Source organism: Polyodon spathula, chromosome 4 (assembly GCF_017654505.1).
Source record: "Polyodon spathula isolate WHYD16114869_AA chromosome 4, ASM1765450v1, whole genome shotgun sequence".
NCBI lineage: Eukaryota > Metazoa > Chordata > Actinopteri > Acipenseriformes > Polyodontidae > Polyodon > Polyodon spathula.
Window position 1 is genome coordinate 24,894,623 of NC_054537.1, and position 16,494 is coordinate 24,911,116.

The following is a 16,494-nucleotide window of genomic DNA, read 5'->3' on the forward strand; positions in this document are numbered from 1 at the left end:
ACACAAGTCCAGATTTAACACTGTTCTTACTTTTAAATTGTATTTTATTGTCTTATATTCACGTTCAAGCATTGTAACAGGTGAGGCACAAACCAAAAGCATAAAAACAAAAAGGCACATGCACAAGTAGAGTTTAATGAACAGCTCATTAGTTTGATGCTTTAGTTTGCTTTTTTTATTGTTTTGTCTATTTTAACATGTATTGCATCCTTCCACCCATTTCAGAACAGAACACAACTATATCCAGACATTTCTGTTGCTCATGTGTTTCCTCAATACCCAATGCACTCACAGAATACCATTACTGAAGCTCTTCCTTAACATCTTTAAAAAAGACGACATACAGAATAGGATACAAAATACAACTTGGAAAGTTTTAAGGTTACAGGTTTTACAATATGTTAATTAGGCCAATGCACTGCAGTTCACAAGCATAACAAGAATTTGACAGCAGAAAACAATGAAACATGGCGAAACCACCATGAGCATCATTTAACGGTTTAGATTATCTTTCCCCCCCCCAACACTATCAAGCATATAGCTTTAAAAAGACAGTGGTCTCCAAAAATCGTATAAATATAAAATATCTTTTATTCAAAAATATATCTTGTTCAAGCGATAGTTTGATACAATAATGTTAAAGCAAGGATAAAACATATGTTCCAGGATTGATCATTGAAAATTGTAAAATAGATTCACTACATTTCTCATCTTAAAAGAACTGAGCTGAATTACTGGGCATTGAAATGTCAAAAAATGATTTCAATGATATTGGATATGACCCCTTCCTCAACATTATAGAATTAGAAAAGTGTATAACCTGTTTAACAAAATTACGGTGGACTAATAATCCAAGATAGGTCCAACATGTATGTTTATTTCCTAAGAAAGCATACCCAACTGTCAACCTGACTACTAGTGAAGTAACAGAATATTGTTAATTTGCTACTCCCCAGCAAGACGTTTAACAAGGTCTTCATGATACAATGAACACAAGGTGAAGCATTAAAACAAATTCATTAAACAAATCTCCATGGAAATGTTTAGTAAAAGGCCAAAACACATTTTAGCTGCAGAGAAACCAGGTTCTTTTTCATAGATATTTATGAATACATTGATACTTACATATGGGAAAAAAAAAGTGAAATAATTTTGGTTTAGTATTTCTACATAAGCAACAGCCATGTTCCCCAGCAACCACTTATGGATTAGGCATGTAAGAAAACTTTAAATATCCAAGTAACAACTTTTGCATGGCCCAAAAGCTTTGATGTTTCAAACAGCATTTATTTATTTTTTTGGACTAGTCACTTTCAAACCTAATTTTTGTTCTCTGCTTTTATAGTTTAACATGCGTTTTGAGGATTGTAAAATTCAGAACTGGTTGTCTACAGATGACTTTGTTTTTCCTCTATAGAATGGATACAGTTGGAATGGAAAATAGTAGGGATGGAATCTGTTGCATCAAGTTATGATGATTTCTCTTTTCTTGCTCGTGGGGAGTCTGCTGCATTGGAAGTCACTGCTCCATTTGCTGTAAAAAGTTAATAAAAACATTAAATGCATATTTAGTTTTTACCAATTAAGCCCACACACAGGACAGCAAGAGAAAGAGCACACACAAATAAACGGATGGGGGTGTGCACAAGATTCCATGTTCTAGTTCCTGCTGTGACTCTCAATCCCCTCAGTTTAGAGAAGACTCTTTCCCACTCCAATGGCCACACATGCCATTCCCCAGAGTTCAGGGAGGGCGCTGCATGCATTATTCAAAAGTCTTTATTCATATGCAAAACACATTTGGATTCTATGGGTGCGCTAAAGACCTCGTGAACAACATTGTTGTGATTAAACAAAATAACCACAGCAGGAAGGGGCAGGGGGAAAAAAAAAAAAAAAAAAAAAAAAGGGAACTCGACAAGTTTCATTCAAGGTTCTGCTACAGGCTTTATATTGTAACGGAGCTATGGGATAATTTTTGCTGCAGACAACTGCCTTTGAGGCTACTGCAAAGGAGGTGGTTTATTAGGGTGGTCCCATTAGGGTACTACTAAAGTGCTATGCAAAATAAACAGCTATATTTAACCCTTTGCGGTCCTATGTTGGACCAGGTCCGCCATTACAAACTTTCCCTTTCCGACATCAAAAAGAGGTAAAAGCACAGGTCTCAGTTTTTTTCTCCTGAAAAAGCAGAGAATTTAAAAAAATAAATACAAGGTCATATCTCATAGCCCCATCCACTACCGACATAACAAGGACATAGAGGTAGCTGCTTCTGCATCCAGCGCTCAAAGAATATCAGACATTTGCAGAGCTTTGAGATGTTATAGTATTAAAATAATGACTTTGATCGCATTGAGGAGTGCGCCGATAAGACTTATTGAGGATTTATCAGTATGCACGTCTCTAGAGGTATGTGAAATTCAGCAAACAAGGGGTGGGGCTTGGCTGGAGATACAGTACTGTGTCCTTTTGTGATTCAATGCCTTTTAAACCAATTTTACTCTGAAAAAAATATTTTAAAAACAGAGCGTGTAAAATAAACCGCACGTGTGAAAATAAGTTGGACCAGATGCGCCTGACAAGTGCTGAATAAATGGACTTAAGGGTTAAAAGCTGGTGGTACTTTTTTATAAAAAACACTAGTGCTGCAAGTATCCCAAGATTAATTTGTAAACATTGCTGACTTAAAAAAAAAAAAAAAAAAAAAAAACACACATCTCATGGTCGAAATTTAACTGAAATACATTTCCCAACACTACTAGGAAGCGTTCAAGAAATAAATAAAAAAAACACCCACACACCACTAAGGATCATAGTATATCCAGATCACACTCCCTCCTGCAACAATGCAGATTGTGTTTGCAAAATTCACCACCCACTCCAAAACAGAGCTCTTGCAGGAGGGAGCATGGAATGGATACACTGCAAGGTTAAGATGACCTTTATTTTTTCCTGGTGAACATTCAAGTTGATTTTTATTTATTTCAATTCTTATTTTATTTATCTATGGGATTTTTAATATAAAAAAAATATGCAGCAGCACTTTGAAACTTCCAAAATGAGGACTACAATAAAGCAGAACATCACATTCCATGGTTAACCACCACTTAATTATACTTGATCCGAGCATGTGCCTTCCCACAGGATCTTGTAACGATTGTTTCCATTTGTTTTAACATAACCCCTCTTCGCTGACACTTGTCATCTCATTAGTAAACAGATTGGGATGTTTGCTTTATGACCAACCTTTATTTTCTTTTTTGGACGACTTGCTTTTAGTTGGGACCGGTTTCTTTTTCATGGACTGTGTCTGAGCATGCTCTCTCCACCGGCGCAGCTGGAAGTTGATGAATTTCCACATCATGAAGGCCTGTGTGACACAGATAGCCACCAGCACAGTAATCCTTTTCATATTAAAAAAAAAAAAACTCATCAGAAACAGGGACCATTGGTGTCATATGCAGCACTTCCACCTTTAGAAAAAGTGTAATACAACTGGACCAGCCGCATTCAACATCTGACAACCAGTATCCAGGAAACAGCAAATTGATGCAGGGGTAGTTATTTAAAATATAAGCATATAAAAATGGAACATCTGGAAGACAACTAGTTTCAGTATTAGTCACAGTAGCTACTGAGCAAAGGGAGTTTAGGTGCACTGCCCCAGCTTCTAGAATGCCATAGAAAGTATGAATTCTACAATGCTAAGAAAACATACCTCACAATCAGCACGTTGAAATTTCCAAGAGAGAGATCCAGGCCCTGTTGTTCAGATCCAGCAAGGCCAAAACCAATGGCAAGGACAGACAGAGACAGTGTGAGCAGCCGGCCAAGGACAAACAGGATTGCCCAAACAGTGAAACTGCATGAACAGATAATGGTTATCAGAATCGGAAAAAAAATGTAATGTGCACAGAACCATTTCATGTTACACTTATGAAAAATACAGCACCAGCAGGGTCAGTAGTACAGGAATGGTAAAACAACACTACCTAAAGCAAGTCTGAACCTTTAGATTATACTGCAAGCTCTTAACCTAGAATGGATCAAAACAGACTTTCCTTGAAGTGTTTCTCAGAACACATTTGTCTGGAGACTTTAAAACATTAAATGTAAAGTATGATACTAATAAATGCCAAAATCCTTACTAGGTAGTTTAAATAAATAAAACAGAAATTGAACTACGCTTGTCCAAAATATGATGGGATATACCCAGATATAATGCAATTGTTGGGGTCCAGAACTAGGAGACTGGTGTTTCGCCTTAATGAATTAGCATTTTCATTCCCGAAATGATTTATAATGCCAACAAGCCAAATAAATATTGTAGTGTACGGTGGAAAATGAAGGAAGGAGACAAACTTGCAGATACTGGAATCCATTATTTAATGGGATGATTCCTGGTCCGTTAGCCTAGTCCACACCAAAAAACAAAAGTTTGGCACTCACAGCAGCACATTCACCCAGCAGCTTGTCTCACTCTGTAGTGCAGCACTTTTTTCCTACAGCAGCCCTCTTGAGAGTCAATCATCAAGAAAACCTCTGTTTTTCTTTGTCTTTTTAGCCATCCACACAATGGGATTTTGCAACATTTATCTATTTTATATTTAGTTACTTTACAGATACTTATTCTATCCACTGCACTGCGTTTCACTAAGATTCTTTTTTTGCCATCTGCCATGCTTTTACTGTAGATCTGGAACATTCACAAGTGAAACTGCATTATGGGGGCAATGGCAGCCACGCACTATAACAGGTCACATTATAATGGCGTAGTACCATTATAGAAATAGACTAAGAAATAGACTTGGCAGTTTCATCTTTCAGAAGCATTTTTATTTTGCAGTCAGCAAAACATGCAATAGCTGGACAGTCTGCACTTGCAATTCATGTATTTTTTTTAATACAACATTGTATCAAATTAACATAAAACTTACCCTGCCTGATTGTTCTCATTGCTGAAGTAGACGAGACGAGAAACATGGAAAATGAGCTCTACAAAGTAATGCAGCACCAATAAAACCAATCCCAGGCGGGTCAGGCTGTAAAACAAAGTCATGTTACATACAGGAATGCTGCAATCCCCCTCTTGGAAGTAGAATGCTCCCCCACCCCCCTTTGTTTGGTATACTTACTTTAAAAGATAAGCTCCTCCAATATGGACAAGGTAGAGGCTAATGTAAACAAGCTGGCGGAGAATATCTTCCTGATAAGATAGGTAGGTAAAAAGTTAAGATACCACAGAAGAAATGCTAATAGAAGGTAGAATACAAATTGCCAAACAAACCACTTCTTCAGGTGGACTCAGTTCGGTTTGCCAAGTGAACTTTATTGTTCACACTGCACTTAACACTGTAAACCATACGGTGCAGAATCAAAGTATACAGAACTGTGTGAGCACAGCTGAAATGCAAAGTTCAGCAGTTTCTCAATTTAAAGTAATATTGCATCAACACAAGTCTCTAGTGTAATGTGGGTGTGAGGCTTTAGTGAACAAATTCTCACAAGCCCTCTCCAATTCAATGCAACAAGTAGGGATGAGGAGTTTGCTTACAGTGTACAGTACTTCAATATCATGCACTCAGTCTAAGCACAGAGGAGGCTGAAAATCTCAGAACATTCTTAAACCATGACTAACCTGTGTAAGTGACAGTGCCTGTTAAGCTGGGTTAACAGCTTAGGTATGCGAGCCAGTTTATGAATACCTTGGCCAGTGCATGGTTAGAAAATTATGTATACTCACTTTTTTGGTTTTCTGGAAATAGAGCTCTGGTAAAGCATGTAACCAATATCCCATCTGACAGATGTAGAACAACTTCATCTGGAATCTGAAGACAAAGGAAGGTTCATATAAAATAGTGCAGTAATAAAGTGCTAAAAACTATTGGCAGAGCAGCTTATTGTCCAAAGAAACATGTGTAAAACTTCTAGCTTAAATTCAGAATTTACAGCTGTAGTAGGGTGCATGTTGCCGACACTTGTTGCAAAGAGTTCAGCGGTTCAATTAATACATAACTTCTTAACAGAAAGTTAGCTTATTATAAAACTTCACCTGAAAAAGATGCAAAGTTGCATTGGAGACCACTATTTATCCACATGGAAGGGATAGCCCTAGCAGTAGCAATGTAAACTTCCCTCACATTAAGCCCATATCGTGCTTTAAGCCTACAATGGGGGGCAACTCAGGGGACAAGGGAGAAATTCAGTTCCAGGTTTAAGGGTTTGTGAATCAATGTTCAGCATTTGTTACCCATTTAATACTGCGGTACAAATTGTTATGAATGACTGACTTACAGCATCAAGGTGTGAGGATAGTCTTCCCATAAACTTGCAGGATTTGACAGAAAATGTTCCTGTAGATAAAGGGAATACAATTACTACAAATACTATAAAGTATTTAGCATATACCAAGTAATTAACATACACAGACTGATGCCAGGAACATTTGTGAAAAGTGCCAACCAAGGCTTTAAAAATCAATTCTCATTGCTCTTGATAACATTTACATCATGGGTTCCCTTACAGTTATGCTAAATTTAATTTCTGGCCTGCTTATTTTGCAATTACAACAATTTGTATGACTGCTATAGTAAATAAAAATCCTTCTCTGAGGGCATTTCATTTCCATGCTTACATTTCCACAGGCACCGTGAATGGACCGATCAGTTATGAGATTACAAGCTATGTTGGTGATGAAAGATGAACTGCACAACCATACTGTACCTGTCAGTAACCACACAGCAGTTATGAATTTGTATAACTTAAAACCTACGTTTTCTATGAAAAAAACAGCTTTTTGGTCAAAGTGTATGAAATACAGAGTATGTTATAGCAATGTAAAATGTCATGCATTGACTTAGAACTGAAACCTAGCACATACATATTCAGGAAACTATACACATTGCACAATTAATGCATCTGACATCATTTGTGTGTTTTGTTTTATATATCACTTATATGAGCTACAAGATGTACCAATCAGATCTTTTGCTGCATAATTTCACTTTGAAACTTTTTACTCCTACGATCTCAACAGCTGTATAGCTGGTTCATCGAGCCAGGTGCCTCAATCTGCGACATGTTCTGGCAAAATTGAGCTACAACTACTGACATTGAAAGACTTTAATGTATATAATCTATGTTAATAACTTTTACCCTTGTCCACGGAATTACATAAACATTTGTGACTTCTACGGTAAGTAGCTGTACTTTAACACAAATTAAAGCTAGCAAACCACATATTGCAGTGTTTTGTGGCAGACTGCAAGCACCTGCCAAAGACGGAAGCTGCTCCAATTTTCCTAAAATAGCTCATGCTAATCTCCTAATGTGGTATATCGGTTTATGCTAATCTGTAATAAAATGAAAAAATATTCAAAACCACTTGTGTGTAATTTGTGCACCAAAGTGATTTTCATTTTCAACATTACTCTTTTCCATATGAAGTAGTTTCCATGTTTTTCCATTTCATATACCTATAACTTGACATCTATGTACTGGACTTTTACTTTCAAGCACCGTTATTTAAGTAAATGGCAATACATTCATTGTTATTTGTTTTTATTTTAATTGAGCAACAGTTAACAAGTAAACAAAAGAAATAACACTAGAAATCACACTTTAAAGAAAATCCAACAGAAATGAACTTCTGAAAACTGTAAAATTTAAAGTGGTAGAAATCGCAGTTCTTGCAAGCACGTTTTTAAAAACGTATTTATGCACTTGTGCATTCTCGGACTTGGTAGTTAATAAGAAACGCCGACATGGGGAAGTATGTACTCGAATCTTGGAAGACTAAAAATAAAATATAAGGACTGGTTGGTTCCATGAATATTTTTAGACACTTAATTTGTCTTGTATAAAACGCAAGAGAAAATGGAACACATGAAAATAGAAAAACTACAGCTTGTGGCTTAATTAGCTTAATTTCTGTATTCAAAATGTACTACCAATACTGCTTCTAATGTCTAATTTAGAAATTGCTTCACATCTTTCTCTTCTGCCTTATTTGATATTATGGTATCTATATAATGTGACTTTGTGCCCAAAATAATATTTCTCCATTTCATTGGTGTCTGGTTCGGTCTTTCACAACTTTGTGTGCAATTACTGCAAAACCAAAAAAACAGAGCTCGCTCAAATATATGGACTTTACTTTGAAATTTACAGTGTGCCAAGACAAGTTTGTGGTTTTAATTCTAATATAAATTTTGCAATTACTTTTCATACACATAACTTACTTGCTCTTTAAATCAACGCCAAAAATCAAAACATGAACGAAGTTACACTTTTGAATTTTGGGTCCCTATTTAGGTGCAGGATATGCAGTTTTAGACGCCATGCAAAACCTGGAAATTAGTTTTCGGGGGGGGGGGGTTCCCACCTGCATCTGTGCTGAGGGAGGATCCCCATTTTCCCCCCCTTGCCTTCTACTCAGGAAGTCTAGCCTTCTACATTAAATGAAAGTGAAAAGACTGGGAAAAGACTTTGTATTCAATGATACCTGTAGTAGCCTAGGCCATAATGTATAGTAAGCTGGTAGTGATTAATTACATTATGAATGAAAACACCCTTGCAAGCAAGACTGACCGAACTTTACAAATTAATTAGCGATAAATATACTACTGTGCCCAGTTTTAGAATTAAAACTTGAATAAATTTCAAAATAAAACATCCCTAAAAAACTGGTTGGTTTGTCATTTTAGTAAGTGTTGCAGCTGGGCTGCAGTTGGCATCTTTTTTTTTTTAAACCACTGGTAAGAAATAAAAGTACTTACTGAGACAAGTATGCTTGCTCCCCAGACACAAGAACACAAGTAGAAGGCACTGAGTTGTCCAGACTCATTAAACTTGCTGTGTTTTGTTTTGGAAAAATGCATCCGCCTGTTAATTTTCTATCAAAAACACAAAAAATAGTTAACTAAATATTCATTACAGCCAATGTTATTATCACAAAACTATTAAAGTGGACAAACATTTAAATCAATACCAAATGTCAAAACTGCAGTTTTCCATACTTACATCTAGCACATATTCCTGGATGATGGCATGCATGATAATTGCTACAAGCATGTAGAAGAAAACTGTGGCCAAGTCTTTCAACCCATGATGGAAAAAATTGGTTTCTTCTGGTCCCTCTATATAAAAAAAATAAGTTAGATCATTCCATTTCCATGCCAGCTGCATACTTACTGTAAGGTGTGAAATCTATACATAAACATATTTAAGAATTCTACACAATGTGCACATTCCTTTCACAATAAGTGGTTTAGCATAAAAATGTAGATCTAATGTTTGTTCACTAAATTCACTATTGCAGAATGGACATGGCCTGATACAATCTGAGTGGAGTAATCTTGATTCATGTCATACAGCATATCACACAAAAGTTGTGTAACAGCTTGTAGTGATTAACACCTAGCTTGGGCGAAGTGAGCGCAATATCAAATCTCAACTGTAGTTCAGGATGACATTTTATTACTCTTTACAGGAAGAACCATTTGATATTTCACATTTGACAAGTCAAGGTAAATATTGCCCAAATGGTAAGTAATGCATTTCAGAACAAATAATCAAAAAACTTACCGTTGCTTGTGATAGTGACATTATACTGGACAGTGACGAAAATCACAGCAACCTTCGCTGTAACCTGAACAGAGAATCTTCAATTCAGTGCATTATTTAATAAATTGTATATATTTTTTTTTTTAGCTCAAAGAGCCACACACAGACACACACACACATATATATATATATATATATATATATATATATATATATATATATATATATAATGTGCTTTTAACTGTATGAAATTGTCTATAAACACTTAATATTTCATTACATGATACGTGTACTTATAGGCTGATAATCATAAGTGAATTGCATCAAAAATGTAATTTTTAAACGAAAATGTAAATCTCGTCAATTTCAATGAAATGGTCACCCAAAGCAAGGGGATTTTAGTCTGAAGCCCAAGTCAGTTAAAGTCTGAAATGTGTATAACACGGTGTTAGAACACTGGCCTAAGTATAAGTGTCTGTTAGATGTTCTGCGTTAACTAGCATGTTGCCTAATTAACCTTTTGCCACCTATTATTGTTAACAGGTGAGGGTCCATGATTACTATAAATATAGGTAGCATAGGCACAAGTTTGTCATTCCTGAATGTAAGGGAGCATAAAATGACAAAATACGATCAGTTAAGCAAAGAAAAGACAGTCTGTGATTACTTTAAGAAATGAAGGTCAATCTTTAAGACAAATCGCAAGAACTGTGCAAGTGTGTGTAACTGCCATGGCCAAGACCAAACAATTTTAAGAAACTGGCACTCATGAGGACCGAACAAGGTCAGGCAGGCCAAGGGTGACGTCAGAATCGGAGAACAAGTTCATGCGGGTCACAAGTCTGCGAAACCGGCGATTAACTGCCCCTGAAAAACAAGCTCAGCTAAATGCTACTAGATGTACAGATATTTCAACATCAACTGTTCAGAGGAGATTGCGTGAAGCTGGCCTAACTGGAAGAATTGCTGCAAAGAAACCATTGTTAAGAGTGCAGAATAAGGGGAAGAGACTTCCCTGGGCCAAAAAGCACAGACATTGGACATTTGAGGAGTGGAAGTCAGTCTTATGGAGCGATGAGTCAATTTGAAATATTTGGGTCCAACCACAGAGTATTTGTAAGACGCACAGAGGGCGAGTGCATGAGTGGTTCCCATTGTCAAGCATGGAGGAGGCAGTGTCATGGTCTGGGGTTGCTTTGCTGGTGACAGAGTTGGTGATCTTTACCAAGTCCATGGCAAGCTCAACCAGCATGGCTATCATAGCATACTTCAGAGGCATGCCATTCCATCAGGATTACGGCTAGTGGGGCAGTCCTTCATTCTTCAGAAAGATAATGACCCTAAACACATCTCAAAGTTGTGCAAGAACTATCTGGTGAAGAAGGAAAGTGAAGGACAACTCAATCTAATGACCTGGCCTGCCCAGTCTCCAGCCTAAATCCCGTAGAACTTGTATGGAACGAACTGGACAGAAGAGTCAAAGCAAAGCTACCCACAAGTGCACTACATCTCTGGGAATTGCTGCAGAAGAGGTGGGAAGACATGTCCTGTGATTTCCTGCTGAAACTTGTTAAAAGAATGCCTTGTGTTTGTGAGGCTGTTATTAAGGAAAAGGGTTGCTATTTTGAGGAATCCAAGATTTAGAGACAATTTTCAATTTTCTTTAACATTGCTTTGATACTCCTTATGTTTTGTATATCGTAACATGTTTTCATTTTCAAGTATTTACAGAAAAGTATACGACTTAAAACATTGTCAATTATGAAAAAAACACCTAGTTTCTGGCAAGTGAACTCTAAGTTTTGACTGGTACTGGATACATATAGTATGGAATTAAAATCAAAGTTACAAACTCCATATTTATTAAAGTTGACGTGTCAAAAATGCTCCATGTTTGTGAACGGTACTTCAATTTGATATTGCACCTCTCCTCCCCCTGTGTAATCTAAATAGATTATTCCAGGTGCAGCGTTTTCCATCAAATACAGAAGTACAATTAGACTAATTCTTTAATGTGTCACATTAAAAACAAATAGTACACGTCGTCTAAATCGGTATCGAAATACAAGTGATTACAGTGGGTGAGTTAAGCAACTGAGCCATCTTTTTTCCGCTCACTCTGATCTCATTGCTCAGTTTAAGCTGTTTAAGGGGAGCGAAACTAAGTGGGTTCTTTCACGCTTATGCTCCGAGAAACGCACCCAATATGTACACGCGCCATTTGCTCGATTGCCATGAAAGGTCGTGGTGCTGCTCTGGGAGCTGTAGTACAAACATCAACCTTGGCGTAGAAAACTTAAGGGGATGACTGCAACTCCCAACATACACCACTAACCACAGCAGCTCAGAATGACTTAATCTTTGACGCTATACCCGGATAGCTTGCATACCTTGCAGATGCAATATTAATATGTAGCTCTACAAATACTCGGTTGAATAGTTTACAGACAGTGTCCTGCAATTAATTAAGGTTTATTAAATAGACTGGGTGACAACCTCCCAGTCACCGAGTGAATGCCACGTATCATCACCCACTGAAAATGAAGATTTCCAGCTTATATAGTGCAAGACATGAACATCTTTCAAACAGTAACCCTCTCAAACATCACCATTGATATGTACTTTACCTGCAGTACAACAGTTACATTACATATAGATACTTTATATTCAATGTATTACGCTATGCATGGAGATTTGTAGCAGTTTATGGGAATCTCGCCAAGCAGGTACAGAACTTTCGTTGTCCGTTATATTTACACAATAAAACTAAGAACGTTCTCAATTATTTTACACTGTTTCAAAGCTACAGAAAGTTAATAGTTGTAAAGCAACGTAAGTACAGTTATGTATATTTGCAACATTATTTTTTTTTTTTTAGTTACTGGATTTGTTTAATTTGCAAAAAAGGAAGCAGACACCCTGCCCGGTTCCTATTGTAGCTACAGTTCTTCAACGCTCGCTTCCGATTTACCACGGAGGACGAAAACGAAACGAAGAAGCACCGAATTAAGCAAATTAATTTTCATACCTCAAACATCAGCCCAAGAAGAAACACCATCGCAACACAGGAAACAATATCTGCATGGTTCTGGATGATAAACTCGTGGCTAAAGACCGGGGGATTTTTGTTAGTTTTCTTGCGGATTCCCATGTTCTTAGATGTTGACTACAAAGACAGATCTTTCTGCGTGCGTTACTGCGAAACCTGTGATTGCAAGCAGAAGAACACGTCTACACTTGTACTGTGATCTCGCCGTCCAAGCAATTGCTCTCTACCAACTCCCTCCTACAACGACACGCTTATGAGGGAAAGCTGCGCTCAAAGAGGGCCCTTTTATAAAGCCACGCAACATTCTTTAGCCTTGAACAAAGCGGTGCCACCTGTCGGCGTGGCGTTAAATAGTGGATACCGCTAATGTGTTAACCATTTCCAGTCCACATTTCTTTCAAAATCTCAGAAAGTAAGTCATTCACAAAATGACATATAATAAATACAATAAACATTAGAAATTTGAATGTTACAACTGCATATTTTCTTTCAAAATTGGGCTTTCAATTTAGAATCACTGGGCAATGTAATTAAATAACATTTTGTAAATTGTTTAAAATACGTGTGAAGTATCTGAATACTATAGCACAAAAATAACATAACTAATTTAGTTTTATTTCGTTAAGGGATCACAACTACGCTCCTATTTACACTGCCACATGATGCACTTTTGTTTTTCTGGTATTTCTGGTTTGAGGACGGAAGTGTAGTTGTGCCAGTGCATTTTAATACATTTTGTTGGTAGTAGACAATTTTGGTGGTAGTAGACTATACTATCGCCGACAAAAGTATTGACACCATACTCTTAATATACCACAATTCAATGTAGCAGCCTAAGGGCAATTATTTAGTGAACTTTAACCACTTTTAATAAAATAAAAAGCTAAATACACTATAATATCAACAAATAACCTTTACCAAAAACAAACAAACAAACGTATTTCGTTCCTGCTATAGTATCTCTGGTGTCCTCTTTTGCTTTTATTATGGCTTTCAGCTGCTTCTTAACCAGTATTTTACATCGTGTTGGTGAAATCTGGACTTTTGCCTTGCATATTTCCTTCAATTTAGACTGGATACACAATACTTGGCTGCATTCAGGTTAGTTCAAAGCATTTCTATTGGATTAAGATCTGGTTATTGCCAAGGCAGGCCATTCCAGAACTTTTATCTGGGAAGCCTATTGTTATTGTTAAAGTTTTTTTTGTTTTGTTTTATTTTTCTTCCCAAAACTTTAAACTGTTGCTGCTTCAAATCTGTGTGACTGATCAGGTTCTGACTTGGCAGGTAACAAGCTGGATACATTGGCTGTCAGATGCTGAAAATTTTTTTGCTGCTGCGTCCTTGAAATTGGTGCCCTGATGCATTTTTCGATAAAACCTTTCGAAATCTTCTTAGGAACGGGTGAAGCAATTGATCTGAAGCTTGGCATATATCATCAGCATCCATCAAGCTGGCAAAGCAGAAGTTGCTGTGATAAATTTTAATGTCAAAATGGCTGCCACAAATCTTATCGAAACGCGCCCTTAACAGCAAACTGCTGCTATTTGACATCGTTTCACCAACAAACTCCAAACATGGTAGTTATTGTTCCAGTACCAATGGAACACAAATATGTCAAATACATTCGGCCCATCTTGCTCGTTTGGGATCAATAAGCTACTAACAACCAAACGAGCAAGATGGGCCGAATGGCCTCCTCTCGTTTGTAAACTTTCTTATGTTCTTATGTTCTTATGTCAAAATGGTTATGTTTTAAAAAACAAGATGGCCGCCAGGTGTATGTTTACGTCTGAAATTTAAAACTGCCTCCGTTGACAAACGGTTTACTTGACTAACTCCAAACTTCACAAACATCATCCTTGACACTGTAGCAATACAACTGACTTGAAGAAACTTGCGTTAAACAAGATGGCTGCCTGACGCAATTTTGAAAAAAAAAAAAAAAAAACTTTCAAAATCTTCTTCTGTGGAACAGTTGAAGTTGTTGGTTTTAAACTTGGCACATTGAGAACTAAACACGCTTAGACGGGTACTGATACTGGGGCTTGGGAGCTGTAAAACTGTCTGGCATTTCTAGTTATTATTATTATTATTTTTCCGCCAAAAGTTTGTCGCAGACTCATGAAAACGCATACGTAAGTAGATGCCTATGTGTGGACAACCAGAAGCGTCCGCGAGTGGAAAAAGTTCACAGTTTGGCCACTAGGCTACATCTCGTGAAAATATTGGACAATTTTAAAAACTCTTGTTGACAAAAACAACTTAAGATGGAGATCTGACAGTGTCAGCATATAACGCGTGAATGGCCTATAAAAAGAAAACGTTGAAAGAAAATCAATTGGACGGTTGGTTTGCTCGCCGTGTTGGAGTTGTACAAAATATTCATAGATGTCTGAAATCGCAGTGTTGATCGGCACCAAAATTGTCACGTTTGCTCAGGACAAGGTCCTTTCTAAGTTTTATAAAATCTCCACTTTTTTGTTAAAAAAACATGGATGCAGCGGGCAAAATAACAATTTCACGAGTGCTATATTTACTTATATTAAGGTATAAATCCATATTGCAATATACTAGAGACATGAAACTGAGTATGGTAGTAGCGGTTAATGTGAAGTACTGTCGATTTCAAAATGGTTTGTTTTGATCACATGGTTTGGCGGCCATATTGATAATTAAAAAACGACTTTTATGATCCATAACAAAACAGTGTAATTCAAAGATCTTCTTGTCAGAAACCGCAGTGTTGATCGGCACCAAAATTGTCATGTTTGCTCAGGACAAGGTCCTTTCTAAATTTTGTTATAGGATCCATAACAAGAACAGTTGCACGTATGCTCTTCAATGTTGGTAGAGTTGTGCGGCCCATAAAAAGTAATAACCGCTAAAATCTAAAGCAGATTAGTAACATAGTTTGGCAGCCATATTGGAATTTACATTTAAATTTTATCTCATAGGGTGTGCCAATATGGTCAAAGTTGTAATGGAACACGTATAGGAAGTTGTACGTGCTCTATGAAAAAAATGTCATAACCCACGACCTTTGACCTCTCTTAAAGGTCAAACTAATACTGTTGATTTTAAAATGACGTGTTTTGGTCACATGGTTTGGCGTCTATATTTATAATTGATAAACGACTTTTATGACCCATAACAAAAACAATGTTGCACATATGCTGTTGAATGTTGGCACAGTTGTGCGGCCCATAATAAAGTAATAACCACTAAAATTGAAAGCAGATTGGTCACACGGTTTGGTGGCCATATTGGAATTAACGTTTAATTATGCTCTGTACACGATACAACTTAAGTAGCCCATTAAATAATTATAGGAAAAGTAGCTAGCTGTATTAGCGATTATTTATGATGATTGAACAATGTTTTCTTGGAAGCCTTTATAGTTGCTAGCAACTCTAGTTTTTTTTTAAATTTTTTAGGAATTCCAGAGTTAACATAGCCATATGCTTTGGATTGTTGTTGTGTTGTCTGCCAGTCAGCCCTCGAGCGGATGGTATCATTGTACTTTGTACAATGTTTTGATACATGGCTGCATTCAGTCAATATTCAATCACATGAATGTCTCCAGACCCCGAATTGTGTCTAAGAAAGCTTCAGATTCCTGTTCATATTTCTTGGCATATTGTAGATGGCTTGTTTTATGCATTTTCTTTAAAAGTGATTTGCAGTGAGGTCTATGTGCATTTGTGTTCAGGTGCCTTTGTAAAGTTGTTTTGTGCACTGTTAAGTCCTTGCTAGTGATCTTAGATTTTTGGGGGTTTTTGTATTTGCTGCTTGGACAATTCTCCTACCTGCTGTACCCATTCTTTTTTTGGATGTCCACTTCTTTCAAGCGTTTCAGCTGAATTTGTCCTGTGGTA

At 36.9% G+C, this 16,494-nt stretch overlaps 1 protein-coding gene across 1 annotated transcript; it reads right to left on the minus strand.

Annotated features, from left to right (window-relative positions):
- Positions 1 to 20: 20 nt before the first annotated feature.
- LOC121314348 (translocating chain-associated membrane protein 1-like) lies at positions 21 to 12,875 on the minus strand. Its single transcript, XM_041247500.1, has 11 exons — positions 12,596 to 12,875; positions 9,589 to 9,652; positions 9,025 to 9,140; positions 8,781 to 8,897; positions 6,298 to 6,356; positions 5,747 to 5,831; positions 5,139 to 5,209; positions 4,941 to 5,045; positions 3,722 to 3,865; positions 3,250 to 3,407; positions 21 to 1,534 (listed from the first exon to the last, which is right to left on the minus strand). Exons 1-11 carry the CDS (start codon positions 12,716 to 12,718, stop codon positions 1,470 to 1,472), a joined length of 1,107 nt encoding a protein of 368 aa, XP_041103434.1. The 5' UTR covers positions 12,719 to 12,875; the 3' UTR covers positions 21 to 1,469.
- Positions 12,876 to 16,494: the final 3,619 nt, after the last annotated feature.